The sequence below is a fragment of the Eumetopias jubatus genome, unplaced genomic scaffold (assembly GCF_037043125.1).
Source record: "Eumetopias jubatus isolate StellerSeaLion01/CBP00866 unplaced genomic scaffold, mEumJub1_p1.0 scaffold_2, whole genome shotgun sequence".
Lineage (NCBI taxonomy): Eukaryota > Metazoa > Chordata > Mammalia > Carnivora > Otariidae > Eumetopias > Eumetopias jubatus.
In genome coordinates, this window is record NW_028274808.1 from 141,977,128 (window position 1) to 141,994,213 (window position 17,086).

The window sequence follows — 17,086 nt, forward strand, 5'->3', positions numbered from 1 at the left end:
CAGTCGGTTAAGCGACTGCCTTCGGCTCAGGTCATGATCCTGGAGTCCCGGGATCGAGTCCCACAAGTCCCACATTGGGCTCCCTGCTCAGCAGGGAGTCTGCTTCTCCCTCTGACCCTCTTCCCTCTCGTGCTATCTCTCATTCTCTCTCTCAAATAAATAAAATCTTAAAAAAAAAAAGACATTTAATTTCAATACTTATATTTATTTCAAGGGCTAGGCGTGGATTTATACAAACTAAGTCTCGATAGCTCTGTAGGTTTATCTTCTTTTCCCCTTTTGTTGGCTTAGCAGAGAGCTGGCTCAACAGGTCTCGGTAAGATTAACAAAATAGACTAATATCAGCCACTGGAGTCCAGGGCTAGAGTTCAGAGTATGATGTATACTTTACTATACTATTTCTCTAAGTATTCTTCCAATAAAACCTTATGTTATATCTGCACTACAAGGTACAGGGAATCCCAAAGCTATGGTTTTCAACCAGGTATTATAATTCATCTATAGCCTTCCCAATCCAGGTACAGTTCTCCAAATGGGTTCTTTTTTAAAAGTAAGGAATGGAGCCTGATTATACCACTGACATTCCACCTTTAATCAAGTTTTCTAGGAAAGCAGTACAGCAGAAGGTTAACCTGCAGTAACTTCCCCAATGAGGAAGGAGAAAGGGTTTTATTGCCATTTACTCACAGTTCACTCACATATCCTTGGATTCGTATTTTTGACCACCAGGAAATTGTATTACCAAATGGGACACTGGTGTTTTCTCCAATTCCTAACCAAATGACCTTTTTTTTTTTAGATAAAAACTTATTGTGGGTCTTATAAAAATGAGTCATCTTGGAAATCATAAGCAAGTTTAAAACAACACAGGACTGTGTTAGCACTAAATTTAGTATCATTTTTTATCCCTTTTAGAAACAACTGTTTTTTTTTCATCCAGAGTTTTATTCAGTCACAATGGAACAAGGATCTGATTATATCCTCCCAGCTTGAGTTTTTAAAGACCCGGCTATTTTCCTTCATAGTGTTGAAAACAGCCTAGCTTTACTTTTTTTTTTAAGTTTTTGTCCCTGAGATCACAATGATTGTCTCTAGATGGCAGCAGAGGACATTGGTCAGAATTCAGTTTGGCATTAAATCAACAGGATCAATTGCAGTGGCCTTTGTCAGAGCTCCCAAACAAACAGTGCATGTGAGCCTCCACAAAGGCCTCACCTTGTGGCTGGTTTGAACATTAACTTGCTGTGACAGCCTCTGCCTGACCTTGTGGGCATACCCACAAGGGTGTGCATATTCCTCTCCTCCCTCCCTCATATGAGCTCAAATTGCACTTCCTCATGAAAACCTGAGCCCTGGCGCATTCTCAATCAACCCAATGGCTCCACCCCTTTTGTTCATAATAATCCCACTCACAAACAACTCTGTGGGTTCCACTGCCTACCTTTTGTCCATCAAACAGTGACTGATTTGGCCTCTATCTACTGCAGCCAGCGTTTCTGTATAACCAGTGCCTCCACAAATGGCATTTGGCCCAATGCATCAGGAGCACCAAAGTGGAATCATTTTGTCAGCCCAGCTTCAACTGGGTTTCTGGCTGTGTTGTATTAGGTGAAAAGGTTCTGGGGTGGGTGGTGGGGTCCTGATTTGTACTGTTCACTGATTTCCATGGTAAAGCTCTCAACCACGGCCAATTTCAAGCTACTGTGATGTATGAGGAACTGGGAAGAGATGCATGCCCACAATCAGCTTCCGTGAGCTGGTATGAGCCAGCTCTAAATGGCTTGGTTTTTGCTCAGGTCCACTATATGATTGATGAGAGGAATGGGCACTTTTCCTCTCAATACAAATTTACTCGCTTCAGTCTTCATCTTCCCTCTCAAGGTAGACAGATAGTTTCATTCACTTGCAACTCAGGACCGGGACTGGGGTGAGGCAAACGAGGTGCCTATGAATGCAAAATTTAAAAAGGCACTCACTCTTAGAATCATACAAGTTTGCAGATGGTACAAGTATATGACCCTAAGAGTAAGGACCTTCCTTAAATTCTGTGCCCCAGGCGTCTCAATGGCCACAACGCTTCTGTCATTAAATCATAAGTGGATCAGCCCCCACCTCGGCATGGTGTCTCATCAGCACTTTCCTACTTACCTACCTGTACTTTTTAATCTCATAGTGCCTTGGCCACAATGAGTCAAGGTCTAAAAGTCTATCCCACTTCTGAGGCCTTACTGCAATACTCACCCTGCTTGATCAGCAGCCCTGGTTTTGGGTTCAGCCAGACAGGCACACTCATAAGACCCAAAAAGGCTCTCCTCTCACTAGTTTACTCAGTTTTACAGAAGAATGCAAGGCAAGAAACATAACACACTATTTACCAGCAGGGTAGCATCAGATACATCCCTTTAACACAAGTCCTCACAGCAATCCAGGCCTGTTCTTTTGCTCCCAAAATGATGGCTTGGGTACAAGGAAACAAGTTTACACAGGTGGGTGTAGGAACCATCCTAGCTTAGTAGCCTCATTTCACATAAAGACAATATCTCTTATGCCAGTCCATGAGTATAGTTTCAGGACTCAGCAAGAAAAACACCTGCATATGTCACACCGCATTCGGGAATGCCCAAAGCTATGGCTTCCCCCAAATATTTACAGTTTATTCACAACCCTCCCAGCTCAGATGCATTTTACCAATCAAGCGCTATGTTTACCATTAGGCAGTGTTATACGGTTACACAGTGGTCATTTCACCTTCAGTAGATTACAGAGAAACAGGAGGCCATTTTCACAGGAGGAAGGAGAAAGGGTTTATTAATTTTTCACTCAGACACCAAGCCACAACATCATAAAATTTCAGAATGCTGGGGATAAGAAAACATTCTAAAACCATCCGAAGATAAAAATAAGGTCTCATTCAAGGTTTTAGTAATTAGAATGGCTTCCTGCTCTTCAACAGCAGCACCAGAAACGAGAAGACAATGGAGGAATATCTCCAAAATTCCAAGGAAAATCGTTTCCAAAACAGAAATACAAATCTATGCAAACTATTATTCAAGCTTACAGGTAGATTTTTCAGACGTGCAAAGTCTTAAAAATTTCCTTCAATGTCCCTTTTCTCAGAAAACTTTTAGAGAACACACACCCTTGCCAAACAAAGAAGTAATACAAGAAAGAGGAGAAAATTCCAAGATATAGGGGATTCCTCACAGGGGAGAAACAAAAGGAAGTCTCTACAGTTGTGAGGAGAGATTTTAGGATATTCAGCAGGCCTAAAGAGTACAGCACAGAGTAGTTTGATGGGGGGAATCCAGGAGTATATTCCAAAAAAAAAAAAAAAAAGAGAGAGAGAGAGAAAGTATCTAATATGTCTGAATGTACTAAGCGGAGATTTGTATTTCTAAGGATTTGGAGGTGAATTATTGATGGGATATAAAAAACTAAGGAAACAAAAAAAAAAAATCATACAACTAATAACCCTGGGGTAAAAAAGGTATTTAAAAAGGTATCAGTCTTGGGGTGCCTGGGTGGCTCAGTTGGTTAAGTGCCTGCCTTTGGCTCAGGTCATGATCTTAGGGTCCTGGGATGGAGCCCCACATCAGGTTCCCTGCTCAGTAGGGAGTCTGCTTCTCCCTCTGCCTCTTCCCCCTGCTTGTGCTCTCTCAAATAAAAAAATAAAATCTTAAAAAAAATAAATAAAAAGTTACCAGTCTTTATTACAATGGGAGATTGGGAAGGGGGGAAATGCACAAACACTGAGGAGGAGCGTAGGGTGGTGGTTATTAGATATATTTGGTTTACTGACGTGACAACTATTTCTAACTCCCTTCTCCTTGCCTCCCTATACTAGAGAGGCTGGAAAAGCTAATTACTTCATTTCCAAGCTTTTCTTCAAGTTATGGATTATCAAGTAGCTGTTCTGGTCCATGATATGTAATCAGAAATCTACTAGCAGTTTCTGGGAAAGCTTTTACTTTCCTGATTAAATAGGCAGATTTAGCTGCGGATACATCCCACTTCCCTTTCTTTTTGTCTTGAACATGGATTGATGCCTACAGCTACAATAGTCACATTGCAAACATCAATCAATAAACCCAACAGGGTAAGACTGGTGGAACAGAAAGACAAAAGACTGAGAATGAGTTACTGATGATGTAATTGATGAGGTTTAAAAATTTAAAAATCAAGAAATAACATGCTGAAACATATTATTAAAAAGTTTAGCTGAGGGGCGCCTGGGAGGCTCAGTCATTAAGCTTCTGCCTTCAGCTCAGGTCATGATCCCAGGGTCCTGCGATCGAGCCCTGCATCAGGCTCCCTGCTCTGCGGGAAGCTTGTTTCTCCCTCTCCTGCTCCCCCCGCTTGTGTTCCCTCTCTTGCTGTCTCTCTGTCAAATAAATAAAAATAAAATCTAAAAAACAAAACAAAACAAAACTTTAGCTGAGAGGCAACTCGGTGGCTCAGGTGGTTAGGTGTCTGCCTTCGGCTCAGGTCATGATCCCAGGGTCCCGGGATCGAGCCCCACGCTGGGCTCCCTGCTTGGTGGGGAGTCTGCTTCTCACTCTCCTCTACCTCTCACCTTGCTTGTGCTCTCACCCTCAAATAAATAAAATCTTTTTTTTTTTTAAGATTTTATTTATTTATTTGACAGAGACAGAGACAGCGAGAGCAGGAACACACGCAGGGGGAGTGGGAGAGGGAGAAGCAGGCTTCCTGCTGAGCAGGGAGCCCCATGTGGGACACGATCCCAGGAGCCTGGGATCATGACCTGAGCCGAAAGCAGATGCTTAACGACTGAGCCACCCAGGAACCCTCAAATAAATAAAATCTTTAAAAAAAAAAAACTTTAGCTGAAAAATTAAAAATGAATGCCACTGAGGAGTGAAAATTGGGGATAGGGAACAGTGGGGCAGGGAGTTGCTATTTTTCATAGTAAGCCTTACAAGTAGGGCAATGGGCCAAGTACTTCTTTGTTGTGGGGGGCTGTTCTGTGCATTTTGTTTAGCAGCATCCTTGGCCTCTACCCATTAGATGCTACTAGTAGCAACTAGGGATGACTGTGAGAGTTAAAAATTCCAGTTATTACCAAATGACCCTGCAGGACAAAATTGCCCCAGTTGAGAACCATTGCCTTATAGTATTTTATTTAACTTTCCAGAAAGCTATAAATGTATTATTTTGATAAAATTAAATTATGGGGAATAAAACTAATGATATGAAAGGAGCTAGAGACCATCAATGTCATTTCTCCTTTCAAACACCTGTCAGTTTCTTTCCTGACCTTTCCCTGGGCCTAAGAATCCAACTCCTTTCCTCCCAGACAAGCGCAGACAGAACAGAGACACTTACCACCTAGAAACGCACACTCGTAATGGCTGCAGGTCTTGTTTGTGCTTTGAAGGATAAGGTTATTGCTGGCTCCATCCTGTGACACATTAAAAATCTCATTCAGAGGTATTAATATAATTCTTTCACTTTCTTTATCAAAAAAATTTTCTATAGCAACTCCAAAGCATGTGTGGATGGTTAACAGAATGTGTTGGTCATTAGCAGCTTGAGGTTTGGCTGAATACGCCAAGGTGAAATGGCCAAATCTGGCTTGGTTTAGCCCTCCAAATGTAAATGAGACATCCTGGCTTATACTATACACCACAGTTTTGTAACTGTCCTCACAAGGTCTTCTCAGCAACTGCAGGGCTTTTGTCAGATAAAAATGAAAAGCTTTGAACTGGAAGTCATAGATATAATCTTTTCGAGATAGGCCGGCCGTCTTCACAGCTTTATTGAACATATGGTAAAAGGGAGTCTGCTCTTGAGCTTCAGAAACATATGCCATCAGTGCTATTCCATGGTTATCTTTAAAACTCATAGGGAGAAAGATCCGAGTCTTCTGGGCTTCCCATCTGGCTTCTGCATTTTCCCACACATCCTTCAAGAGCTGATGGCTTGCTTTTTCCTCCTTGAGCAATTGGGGAACATATTTGACTTCCATTTTGTCAGTGCATTTTAGGTATTCATCATCAAATGCATTATCTGCCATGTCTAACATTTCAGCCTTCACCTTCAAAAGAAAAGGAAAAGGAAATTAATACTCTTGAAATGAGATATTTGGTGTATATCATTTTCTCTCCCTTACTGTCCCCACCCTCTCATGCCCTGCCTAGAATCTCTCCCTTGCTTAGAACCAACTTTGGACATGATTTTTATGTAGGAAGTATATTCCACTGTTACTGATAACTTTTCTCAGCTGTGATCTCTTTGTATGAAACAGTAAAGGTTAGCAATGAGAAGTATGGGAACGATTATGCCTGTAATTCACTCATCTGAACCTTAGGGTGCAGAGGAAAGAGTAAGTGTGAAATTAAAGGAATGGGTAGCAGTCTTGGCTTTGAACAATATTCTTAGCTAGATTTTTTTCAACCCCTTAAGACTGCTGAATGACTCTGAAATATCATGTGTGAAATATGGTACATGATAAATACATAATGGTAAATATCATTCATTTTCCTTTGAGGATTCCCCCTCCCTTGCACATGTGGTTTGGGTAGAACCGATTCTGCACCTTTGCTCCTATGATAAGTAACGATGCAGGGGTGTTTTCTTTTGTTTTCTTTTTTTTTTTTTTTTGAGAGAAAGAGCGTGCACACACGAGAGAGAGCATGTGAGCAGGTGGAGTGGGGAGGGGCACATGGAGAGGGAGAGAGAGAATCTTAAGCAGGCTCCACACTCAGCAGTGCAGAGCCCCATGTGGGGCTCAATCTCACAACCCTGAGATCATGACCTGAGCCGAAATCAAGAATCAGATGCTTACTACTGGGTATTTACCCCAAAGATACAAATGTAGTAATCTAAAGGGGCACCTGTACCCCAATATTTATAGCAGCAATGTCCAAACTATGGAAAGAGCCCAGATGTCCATCAACAGATGAATGGTGAAGATGTGGTATATATATAAAATGGAATATTATGCAGCCATCAAAAAATGAAACCCTGCCATTTCCAATGACGTGGATGGAACTAGAGGGTATTATGCTAAGCGAAATAAGTCAATCAGAGAAAGACAATTATCATATGATCTCACTGATGCGTGGAATTTGAGAAACAAGACAGAAGATCATAGGGGAAGATAGGAAAAAAATGAAACAAGACAAAACCAGAGAGGGAGATAAACCATAAGAAACTCTTCATCTCAGGAAATAAACTGAGGGTTGCTAGAGGGAAGGGGATTAGAAGGATGGGGTGGCTGGGCGATGGACACTGGGGAGTGTCTGTGTTGTGGGGAGCACTGTGTATTGTGTAAGACTGATGAATCACAGACCTGTACCCCTGAAACAAATAATACATTATATGTTAATAAGAATAAAAAAGAATCAGATGCTTAACTGACTGAGCCACGCAGGTGCCTAAGTGATGCGGTTTTAAAAACCAGAGTGCTCCTAGGGGGGAGAAAAAAAGCTTTTCCCCTCTACAAGCATAAGCTCTACCCATCATATTAGCTTGGGGTGGTCAGTGGTTATCCTTTTGGTTCCATGGAGAATCCTGTCTGTAAATAAAGCCAACAGAGGAAGGCTTGCAGAGCTGAAAGGGAGAGAGAAGAGGCCCCGATGACATTAGTTAAGGCCCTGGGTCTAGCTGTACCTGAAGACTGTCTTCTATTTCAGTCATAAGAATCAATAAATTCCCTATTTGCTTGAGCTAGTTTGAATCGTGTTTCTGTCACACACAACCAAAAAAGGCCTAATGTATCTTTAAATAATACATACAACATAGTAAGTGGGGTTGTATAATATAATTAGCACTAGCTTGGAGCCAGACAAATCTGGGTTCAAATTCCATAACTAGATACTAATTAGATATGGGAAAGTTCTTTCACATTTCTAAGCTTCAATTTTCTCATCTAAAAATGAGGATAAGGGAAATAATATCTTAACTACAGGACTGTCGTAAAGAACTAATGATAAAATGAATATATGCAAAGCCCTTACCCACACTGCCCACCCACCTATTAAGCCTTGAACACACTGTGGTTATTTTCCTTATTTCATGACAGGAATACATGTATTATACTGTAAGTTCCTCAAGGGCAGGAAATGTGTCACATTTACCTTTTGAATTCCAAGCTTCTAGCAGAGCAACTAGCAAAATATTCAAGTGAACTAAATTAATGAAGGACAGGAAGAAAAGGCAGGTAAGGAAACCCCCCCCACCTTAAAAGGATTTTACACCACCCCCAGAAGAAACCCTCCACCCTTTCGCACGTGATAGATAGATGACAAAAATGTGATTGGGTGACCCGTGCAGAGAGGGTTAATCAGATTAAAAGAGCCTGCCAACAAGCCCATAAAAACCCCTAGACTTAGAAACTCTGGGGGACACCCTCTCGGGTCCCCTCCCTCTTCAGGAACTTTGTACTATCACTTTGCTATCACTCAATAAACTTTGCTTTGCTGCCCACCACTCTTCATCTGGTCTGCCTCTTCATTCTTTGAAGCGGCATGACCAAGAACTGCGGGCACTAAAGAAAAAGAAATCCTGTACTCTGGCCTATGGATCAAAACAAAGGACAAGCAAACCTGCGCAGAGACACCACTTAAGGGTTTCTACAAATAAAAGGATAATGCCTTCATCATGTTCTCTTTCCACTATTCTATACTTGTAATAGTACATCGGTTGCATAAGCCACAACCTAAGCAGGAGACCTCAGCTGAAAACTTTATAAGGACCCTTAGACGCTGTTAAAGTTGCAGCCTCCGAGTGAATGATTTTTTTTTTAACCTCATGAATGATTCTTGAAAAGTGTGTTTGAGTGTGTGAGTGAAAGTGGGTGTGGCAGGAGTGAGGAGAGGGAGAAGGGGGGGAGAGAGAGAGAGAGAGAATCAACCTAAAAAAGCAAAATAAATATCCCAGGCTATCTGCTTCCTACTATCTCTCTTCTCCCCCTCACAGACAAACTTCTTGAAAGAAATGTCTACCCTTGATATGGCCATTTCATTTCCACTCATATCTCAGTCCTCTTTACTCAGCACCCCACTCCCATTCCTCCACCTAAACAGCTCTCCCTAAGGGAACACCTCTTAGAGTCTTTTGAAGATCCAACATATTCTACTGGCCATTAAATGTTGGGAGTTTCTCAAAGCTATTTATTTTTTAACTCTCAACTTAGGCAATTATATACATGCTCATAGTGTCAATTATCATCTAAATCTCTCTGACCTGTCCCTGTAAACGCCAGATCCGTATTATCAACTGCCTACTTAGTAACTCCACTTGAATTGCACAAAGACCCTTCAACTGTTAATAGTCTAAGAGCAAACTTACCCTCTTACTGCCTACAGCACCCATCAACAACCTGGCCCTTCATTTTAGAGTTTTCCTAGGTATCTTCTCAGTCACCCTCTGTGGCCACTCTATCACTAAGACCTAACAAACTTCTCCAGGGTGTCTTCTGTGTGCCAAGCACTAAGTGTTCCTATATATTAATGAACTCATTTAATCTTCATGGCAACCCTGTGCGGTAGATACTATTAGTCCCTTTTTTAAGGATGAGCAAACTAAAACAGATAGAGTAACTTGTCTGAAATTGAGATTTGAAGCCAGGCAATCTGGCCCCAGCATCTGTCCTCTTTAAACAAAATGTCCTGTTTCCAATGATAAAGACCACTGACATTTATGTAGCACTTTCAGAAGACTTTAATTTTCTCCTCCTAGCAACTATTATGAAAGTTTGGGCAGACAATTCATAACATCATTTTATAAATGAAGAAACTGGGCCAGCATCAGAAACGGTCTTTATTACCAGCCACAGAATATTCTGCTGGGGAAGTTATTGAGACCACTGAACTCCTGGGTCTGTAGGTCAGTTTCCTGAAGTGGGAATCTGAGCTTCAGGGGATTAAATCACTGCCATCTCCTAGCCAAGAAATGCATTTTCCTTTGCAGCACAGAACGTACCATGGTGTATCTTGAGCACTAATACCTGACTCATTTTCAAGACTTCAATATATTATAAGACATCACACCCTGAAACCACCTCCCACATTCCTCACATATATGAGTCACATCATATCAGAGTCATATCATATCCTATCCAGCATGTTCCTTTCTCTTCCTATGCCTCTAACCAGTCTCCACAGGTCTAATTTTAGACATTAAGTCTTTCTGGCCCAAAGCCACAGTTGATTGTGTGTTCTGTACAGTGAGTGCCTTGAGCAGTGAAAAAGTTCACAAATGCCACCACCATTCAGGGACAACTGAATGGATATTAAGAGACATGTCCAAAAGGCTAGGTGAATACACTGATAACATTTTCTTCCTCTGTCTTATCCACCGAAACAAAAGCCCTTACTAATGAAATTTAATTAGCAAAAATTTATTACAAAAATATTATCAAAAAATGTGGAAATGACCTAAATGTTAATGAAAAGAAACTGGTTAAACAAATTATGGAACAGTCACAGAACACACATGAAAATTATGTTACAAAAGAATGTTAAAAATGCATATCAAAACCACAGTGAGATACCACTTCACATCCATTAGAATGGCTATAATCATAAGGAAAGTAAGTGTTGGCAAAGATGTAGAGAAACTGAACCCTCATACATTGCTGGTGGGAATATAAAATGGTACAGCCACTGGGGAAAACATAAAGTTACCATATGACCCAGCAATTCTACCCATAGTTACATACCCAAGAGAACTGAAAACATGTTCACATAAAAATCTATACATGAAAGTTCAAAGCAGAATTATTCATTCCTAAGAGCCTTTAAAAAGTGAGAACCCAAATGTCCATCAATTAATAAATGGGTAGGGATGCCTGGCTGGCTCAGTCGGTTAAGTGTCTGTCTTTGGCTCAGGTCCTGATCTCAGACTCCCTGCTCGCGGGGAGTCAGCTTCCCCCCCTCCCCTCCCCCCACTCCCGCTCGTGCTCTCTCTCTCAAATAAATAAAATCTTAAAAAAAATTAATAAATGGATAAGCAAAATGTGGCATAACCATACAATGGAATATTATTCAGCTCTAAAAAGTAATGAAGTACTAGTATATGCTACAACATAGATGAACTTTGAAAACAATACACTAAGTGAAAGAAGCCACATAAAGGGCCAGATACTGTATGATTACATTCGGGTGAAATAACCAGAATATGCAAATCCACAGAAACAGAAAGTAGTAATGGTTGTTAAGGGATGCAGGGAAGAGGGAATTGGGACTGATTGCTGGTAACTACAGGACTTCTTTTGGGGGTGATGGGAATGTTCTATAATGAGATAGTGGTGACAGTTGTACAACACAGTGAATTTATGAAAACCACTGAATTATGTACTTTAAAATGGTGATTTTTTTTTATATGTGAATTATACCTCAGTTTAAAAAATCATACGGCAGTACAGGCAACAGAATACACAATGATTCCATTGACAAGGGATCAGTATATTAAATGCAAAAATAAAATTTTAAGAACTTAACATTTTTTTTAAAGATTTTATTTATTTATTTGACAGAGACACAGCGAGAGAGGGAACACATGCAGGGGCAGTGGGAGAGGGAGAAGCAAGCTTCCTGCGGAGCAGGGAACCTGATGCGGGTTCGATCCCACAACCCTGGGATCATGACCTGAGCCGAAGGCAGACGCTTAACGGCTGAGCTACCCAGGCGCCCCAGAACTTAACATATTCTAAAGAAGGCACTTCAAAACAGTGGAAAAATATTAAGTAGTGATGTGACAGTTAACACTGTGGAGAAAGAAATCAAATGAGATGCCTCGCTCATATTTTACATAAAAATATGTTACAGAATGTTTAAAGATTCAACTGCAAAAAATAAAATCATAAAAGTTTTATAAGAAAAAAAGAACCCCAGATGTGAGAAAATGGTCATTATATAGTTTAACAAAACACACATAACCAAACACTGCAGTGTCATCTTATTTGGACAAAATACATATTTTAAGAATATGACATAGACATTTATATACAGTAGTAACTTAAAAAGCAAAGTAAAATAATACTTTCTACAGTGTGAATCCATTTTTCTAAATTATACACACACACACACACACACACACACACAGAAAAAAGAACCAACAGATTAAGAGTCTTTTCCCTCTGAGTGGAGGGATTGTGAATGATTTTTACTTTCCTCTGTTTGCTTAATTTTAATTTTTTCAACTTTCTACAGTTGGCCTGTATCTAATGTGTAAAATGAAAAGATAAAAGCTACTTGTAAAAATCTAATTACCTATTCTATTTATTCTATCCACTCTCATTTCCAACATCAACCCACACAGATGCCTCAGGCAACAAGAGTTCCCATTCCAATGACCACATATTTCCCATTCCCAACATTACCTGGAAAATGTCCATTAGAATCATAGCTGCCAGCAGCATGGTGACCATATCAAAATGTCCCATCTTCATTTTTCTCTTCTACATTAAAATAAAGAAATTCTAATTTAGCAGACTTAAAAAAGTAAGTTTAGGGAAGTAGAGCAGGATGACACAGTATATGTATTTCATTCAGGGTGAGAGTAGATATCATGATGGTCAGGAAGTGATCATCAGTAAATTTCCAATGGCTGGATGGGCCATTAGATTCTGTCTGGTGGCTAACATCCTCATTCTACAGATAGGGAAACAAAAGCTCAGAGAACTTCAGAAATTTGTTCAAGACTGAATCTGTCCATTTCCATTCTCCTCCAGCCATGGTGTCTCTCCCATCACAGACAGTCATTGGTAGTCATATTTTCTTCCTATCTCTGAATTTCCCCTTAGCATACACAGGAAATAACACAAACTAAAAAACAATCACTTCAGACTGGTGGTGTCCTAGCTCCCAGTTTCCAAATATTCCCCAGTAGTTATGGTCCATGCACATCATCCATTCTTTTATCCTCTTTGCAAACTAAGTCACACCCATCTGTGTAGGATGGAGGGAATGATGAGACCAGTAGTGGTACTAACTGGAGGGTTACCCAAGGGGGCCTCCTTCCCCCAAATATTCAGATTCAAGAGAAGCCCAAGGATAAAACAAGTGTCTTGCATAAATTTCTGATGGCAGGAATGAAAATAAGAAAAATTAGGTAGGCAGGAATTCTAATAAGATTCCTTTGGCCAAATTCCTTTGGCCTAAGACTCTTTGGCCAAATGCCCAATACTTGTCCCAATATTTAGGAGACTGAAAGGGGTAAACAGGAGGGTGAGAGGGCCTCAAGAGCTGAAGCTGTCCCCACAGCCATTAACTGATTCAATTAAAGGTTGGTTCTTTCCACATACCTGCAACAAAGCTGACTTTACTGGAACTGAACAGAGATCTCTACTTTATCCTACCAATCACCATATTCTGGCATCTGCAAATGGGAATGAACAGCATAGGGGAAAGGAGAGTTCTCTCTTTGGCCCCACATTCCCATCTTTACTCAGGAGCAGTTTCTTTCACTAGAGACTCTAAAATATACAACCAAATGCCACTTTTGTGTTAAACTTCACTTTCTAAAAAATATTTGAAATATAATACTCGACAGGTAACTGTCACGAGGCAGTATGTGCCAAGCAAGCTCTGAATCAGGGTTTTCTGAAAATTCTTTACTTCTGTAGCTGAGTGTAAGTAAGTTAAAATGTTTACCTGGCTTTTCTGCCTGTGGAGAAGGTTTAACTGATGCTAGGTCTCAAACTGTTTCCCCACTCTCTCAGTTGTGGTAAGCGTGTCTTCAGGATGGGAGGTTGTTGACAGTGAGAGCCGAGAGGGAATGCTTTTCTTTTTATAAACACCCCCAGCAGTAGCTTGGCAGTGGCACCTCACCCCATTTGTGTTCTGCTATTTATATCTGGCCCCCACACTATCCTTTGGAATCACTGCTGTTAACACATGCAATCTCCAAAGGGCTTGCAAAGCCACAGCAATTCCCCCTAACCACACAGCATGTTCAGTTCCAAGCCCTGCTGTAGACTTCTCAGAGAGTGATCCCCTCTCATTCCTAACCCTTGTCAAACTAAAGCAAGGATTTTACCCGAACTAGATGGTTCATATAACCTAGGGAACTTGCTGTGTTAATCTCTGGCAATGATGATGGCCATCACCATTCACTCAAGCAGCTTACTATTTTTCAGGTAACTGTGCCAGCTGCTGGGATACACAAGCAAGTAAAACAAAGTACTAAAAAGCACCCACAATCTGATAAAACAAATTAATATTTATACTTAACCAAAACATATGTTGAAAATCCAAGTGAGTTTTAGAAGAAGTCTAGTGAGAACACTAAGGGAAGGATTTGGTAATACCTGCAACTATAGTTCGATGTGAGTAAGGTACACAGAGCAAATATATAGACTGCAACGCTGAAGAACACTTAGTAGTTCGCTGACTATGGATAAAAAACTGTGAAATGTCCTAGGAAATTTATGCATATATATCAAAATACATTAATACAATATATTAGATAATGCACAATATAGAACAGCCCCAAACTGGAAACCATCCAAATGCCTAACAACAGTAGAATGGGTACATTGTTATATTCATACAATAGAATTTTGTATAGTACTGAAAATGAATAAACTCTAATCATATATAAGAAATGTAAATAAATCTTAACAAAATATTTTCAAGCAAAAGAAGAGACACGAATATGTATATACTGTATGATTTAACTTAGGGAACAAAATCAAACAAAGCACATCTATAAGATTAGAGTCAGAATACTGGTTACTCTGAGTAGGAAATAATAACTGGAAGAGGAGCAATGAGAGTATCTGGGATGCTGTTTAGGTTCTGGGTGTTGATTATATGGATATATTCAGGTGTGAAAATTCACCAAGCTATATACTTACGTGTATTTTCCTCTGAATGTGTGCATATGTACATATATTATTACTCAACTAAACATTTTAAGTATTAAAGTGCACCCATTTTTATAAAACCCACCTCTAATCTTCAGCCTTCAAAACCTCTTCTTCCCACTGCACTAGTTAAGCTGTTTAAGATACAATTTAATACACTAAGTAGACTCCCAGCAATAGCATTAAAAAAAAAAAAAAGGTTTGATCAGAAAGAAAAAAGAGGGTTAGCACATGTTTTCAGGCTTTATGTTCACACTGGCCTTTTAAGTCTTAGGCATGTGAGCCTACAGGAGTGGGATTTTCCTGTCTTTGGTACTAAAGCCTACCAGATTTGTCTATATATCACACAAAAGACAAAGTCCACCAAAAAGCCTGAAGTTCAAGGCAACTCCGGCCTTGTTTATGCTCAATATGCTTTTGCTCCATTCCTGTTTTAAACTTTTAGTTGAGATATAATTAACATACAAAACCTATTAGATTCACGTACATAACATGTTTGATATTGTGTATATTGCAAAATGATCACCATAAGAAGTCTAGTTAATATGTCACCATATTTACAAATTTTTGTCTGTGCAATAATTTTTAAGACATACTCTCTGAACTTTCAAATATGCAATATGGTATTATTACTTACAATCACCATGTTGTACCTTATATTGCCATGACATTTATTTTATAACTGAAAATTTGTACCTTTTGACTCCCTTCAGCCATTTCACCCACCGCTCCCAACCCCCAACTATGGCAACCACCAATCTGTTCTCTGTCTTGGTTTTTTTAGTTTTTGATTTTTAGATTCCACATATAAATGAGATCATATGATGTTTTTGTCTTTGACATTTTATTTTAGCATGCTGCTCTCAAGGTCCACCCATGTTCTCACACATGGATGTGATATGTTTTACTCTTTTTTATGGCTGATAATATTCCATTTATATATGTATATATATGTGTGTGCATACAAACACACACATTTTCTTTATCCATTCATCCACTGATGGACACTTAAGGTTGTTTCCATATCAAACAAACTGAGTGTTGCTGGAGTGGTCGGGGGTGGGAGGGATGGGGTGGCTGGGTGATAGACATTGGGGAGGGTATGTGCTATGGTGAGCGTTGTGAATTGTGCAAGACTGTTGAATCACAGACCTGTACCTCTGAAACAAATAATGCAACATATGTTAAGAAAAAAGAAAAAGAAGAAGATAGCAGGAGGGGAAGAATGAAGGGGAGTAAGTCAGAGGGGGAGACGAACCATGAGAGACGATGGACTCTGAAAAACAAACTGAGGGTTCTAGAGGGGAGGAGGGTAGGGGGATGGGTTAGCCTGGTGATGGGTATTAAAGAGGGCACATTCTGCGTGGAGCACTGGGTGTTATGCACAAACAATGAATCATGGAACACTACATCAAAAACTAATGATGTAATATATGGTGATTAACATAACAATAAAAAATTTTAAAAAAATTTTAAAAAAAGGTTGTTTCCATATCTTGGCTATTGTAAATAATACTGTAATGACATGGGGGTGATGCATACCTTTTCAAGTTAGTGTTTTGTTTTCTTCATATAAATAAATACCCAAAGTGAAACTGCTGGATATGGCAGATCTATTTTTTCCATAGTGGCTGCTTCCAATATATACTACCACAAACAGTGCACAAAGATCCCCTTTTCCACATCCTTGCCAACACTTGGTATTTTTCCCCTCGCAGTCCTACCCCTTTGTTCTTTTTGATAATAGCCATTCTTCTAACAGATGTGATATGATAGCCCACTGGGGTTTTCACTTGCATTTCCCTGATTAGTGACTTTGGAGATCTCTTTAATGTACCCACTGGCCTTCATCTGTTCATTTTTTAAATTGGATTAATTTTTTTTGCTATTGTCTGAGTTCTTCATATATTTTAGATACCAACCCCTTATCAGATATATGATTTGCAAATATTTTCTTCCACTTGGTAGGTTGCCTTTTCATTTTGTTACTGGTTTCCTTTGCTGTGCAGAAACTTTTTAGTTTGATATAGTCCCAATTGTTTATTTTTGCTTTTGTTGCCTTGCTTTTGGTGTCAAATCCAAAAATTACTGCCAAGATTGATGTCAAGGAACTTAATCTCTATATTTTCTTCAAGAGTTTTTATGGTTTCATGTCTTACATTCAAGTCTTTAATCCATTTTGAGTGAATTTTTGTATATGGCCTAAGAAAGTGGTCCAGTTTTCCCAACACCATTTATTAAAGAGATTGTCCT

The 17,086-nt window shown here is 39.7% G+C and overlaps 1 protein-coding gene across 7 annotated transcripts in view; it reads right to left on the reverse strand.

Moving 5' to 3' along the window:
* Positions 1-12,418, reverse strand: part of ART3 (ADP-ribosyltransferase 3 (inactive)) — a 29,644-nt gene extending 17,226 nt beyond the window's left edge. For 5 of the 7 annotated variants that reach the window (XM_088020616.1, XM_088020610.1, XM_088020607.1 and 2 more), the window contains exons 1-2: positions 12,347-12,415; positions 5,344-6,055 (exon numbers count right to left, since the gene is read on the reverse strand). In XM_088020616.1, coding sequence (XP_087876742.1) covers positions 5,344-6,055; positions 12,347-12,415 — 781 coding nt within the window. Of the gene's footprint in view, positions 1-5,343; positions 6,056-12,346 lie in introns of all 7 variants that reach the window. The other 2 variants (XM_028100763.2, XM_088020620.1) reach the window with 1 other exon arrangement.
* Between the last annotated feature and the right edge of the window lie 4,668 nt (positions 12,419-17,086).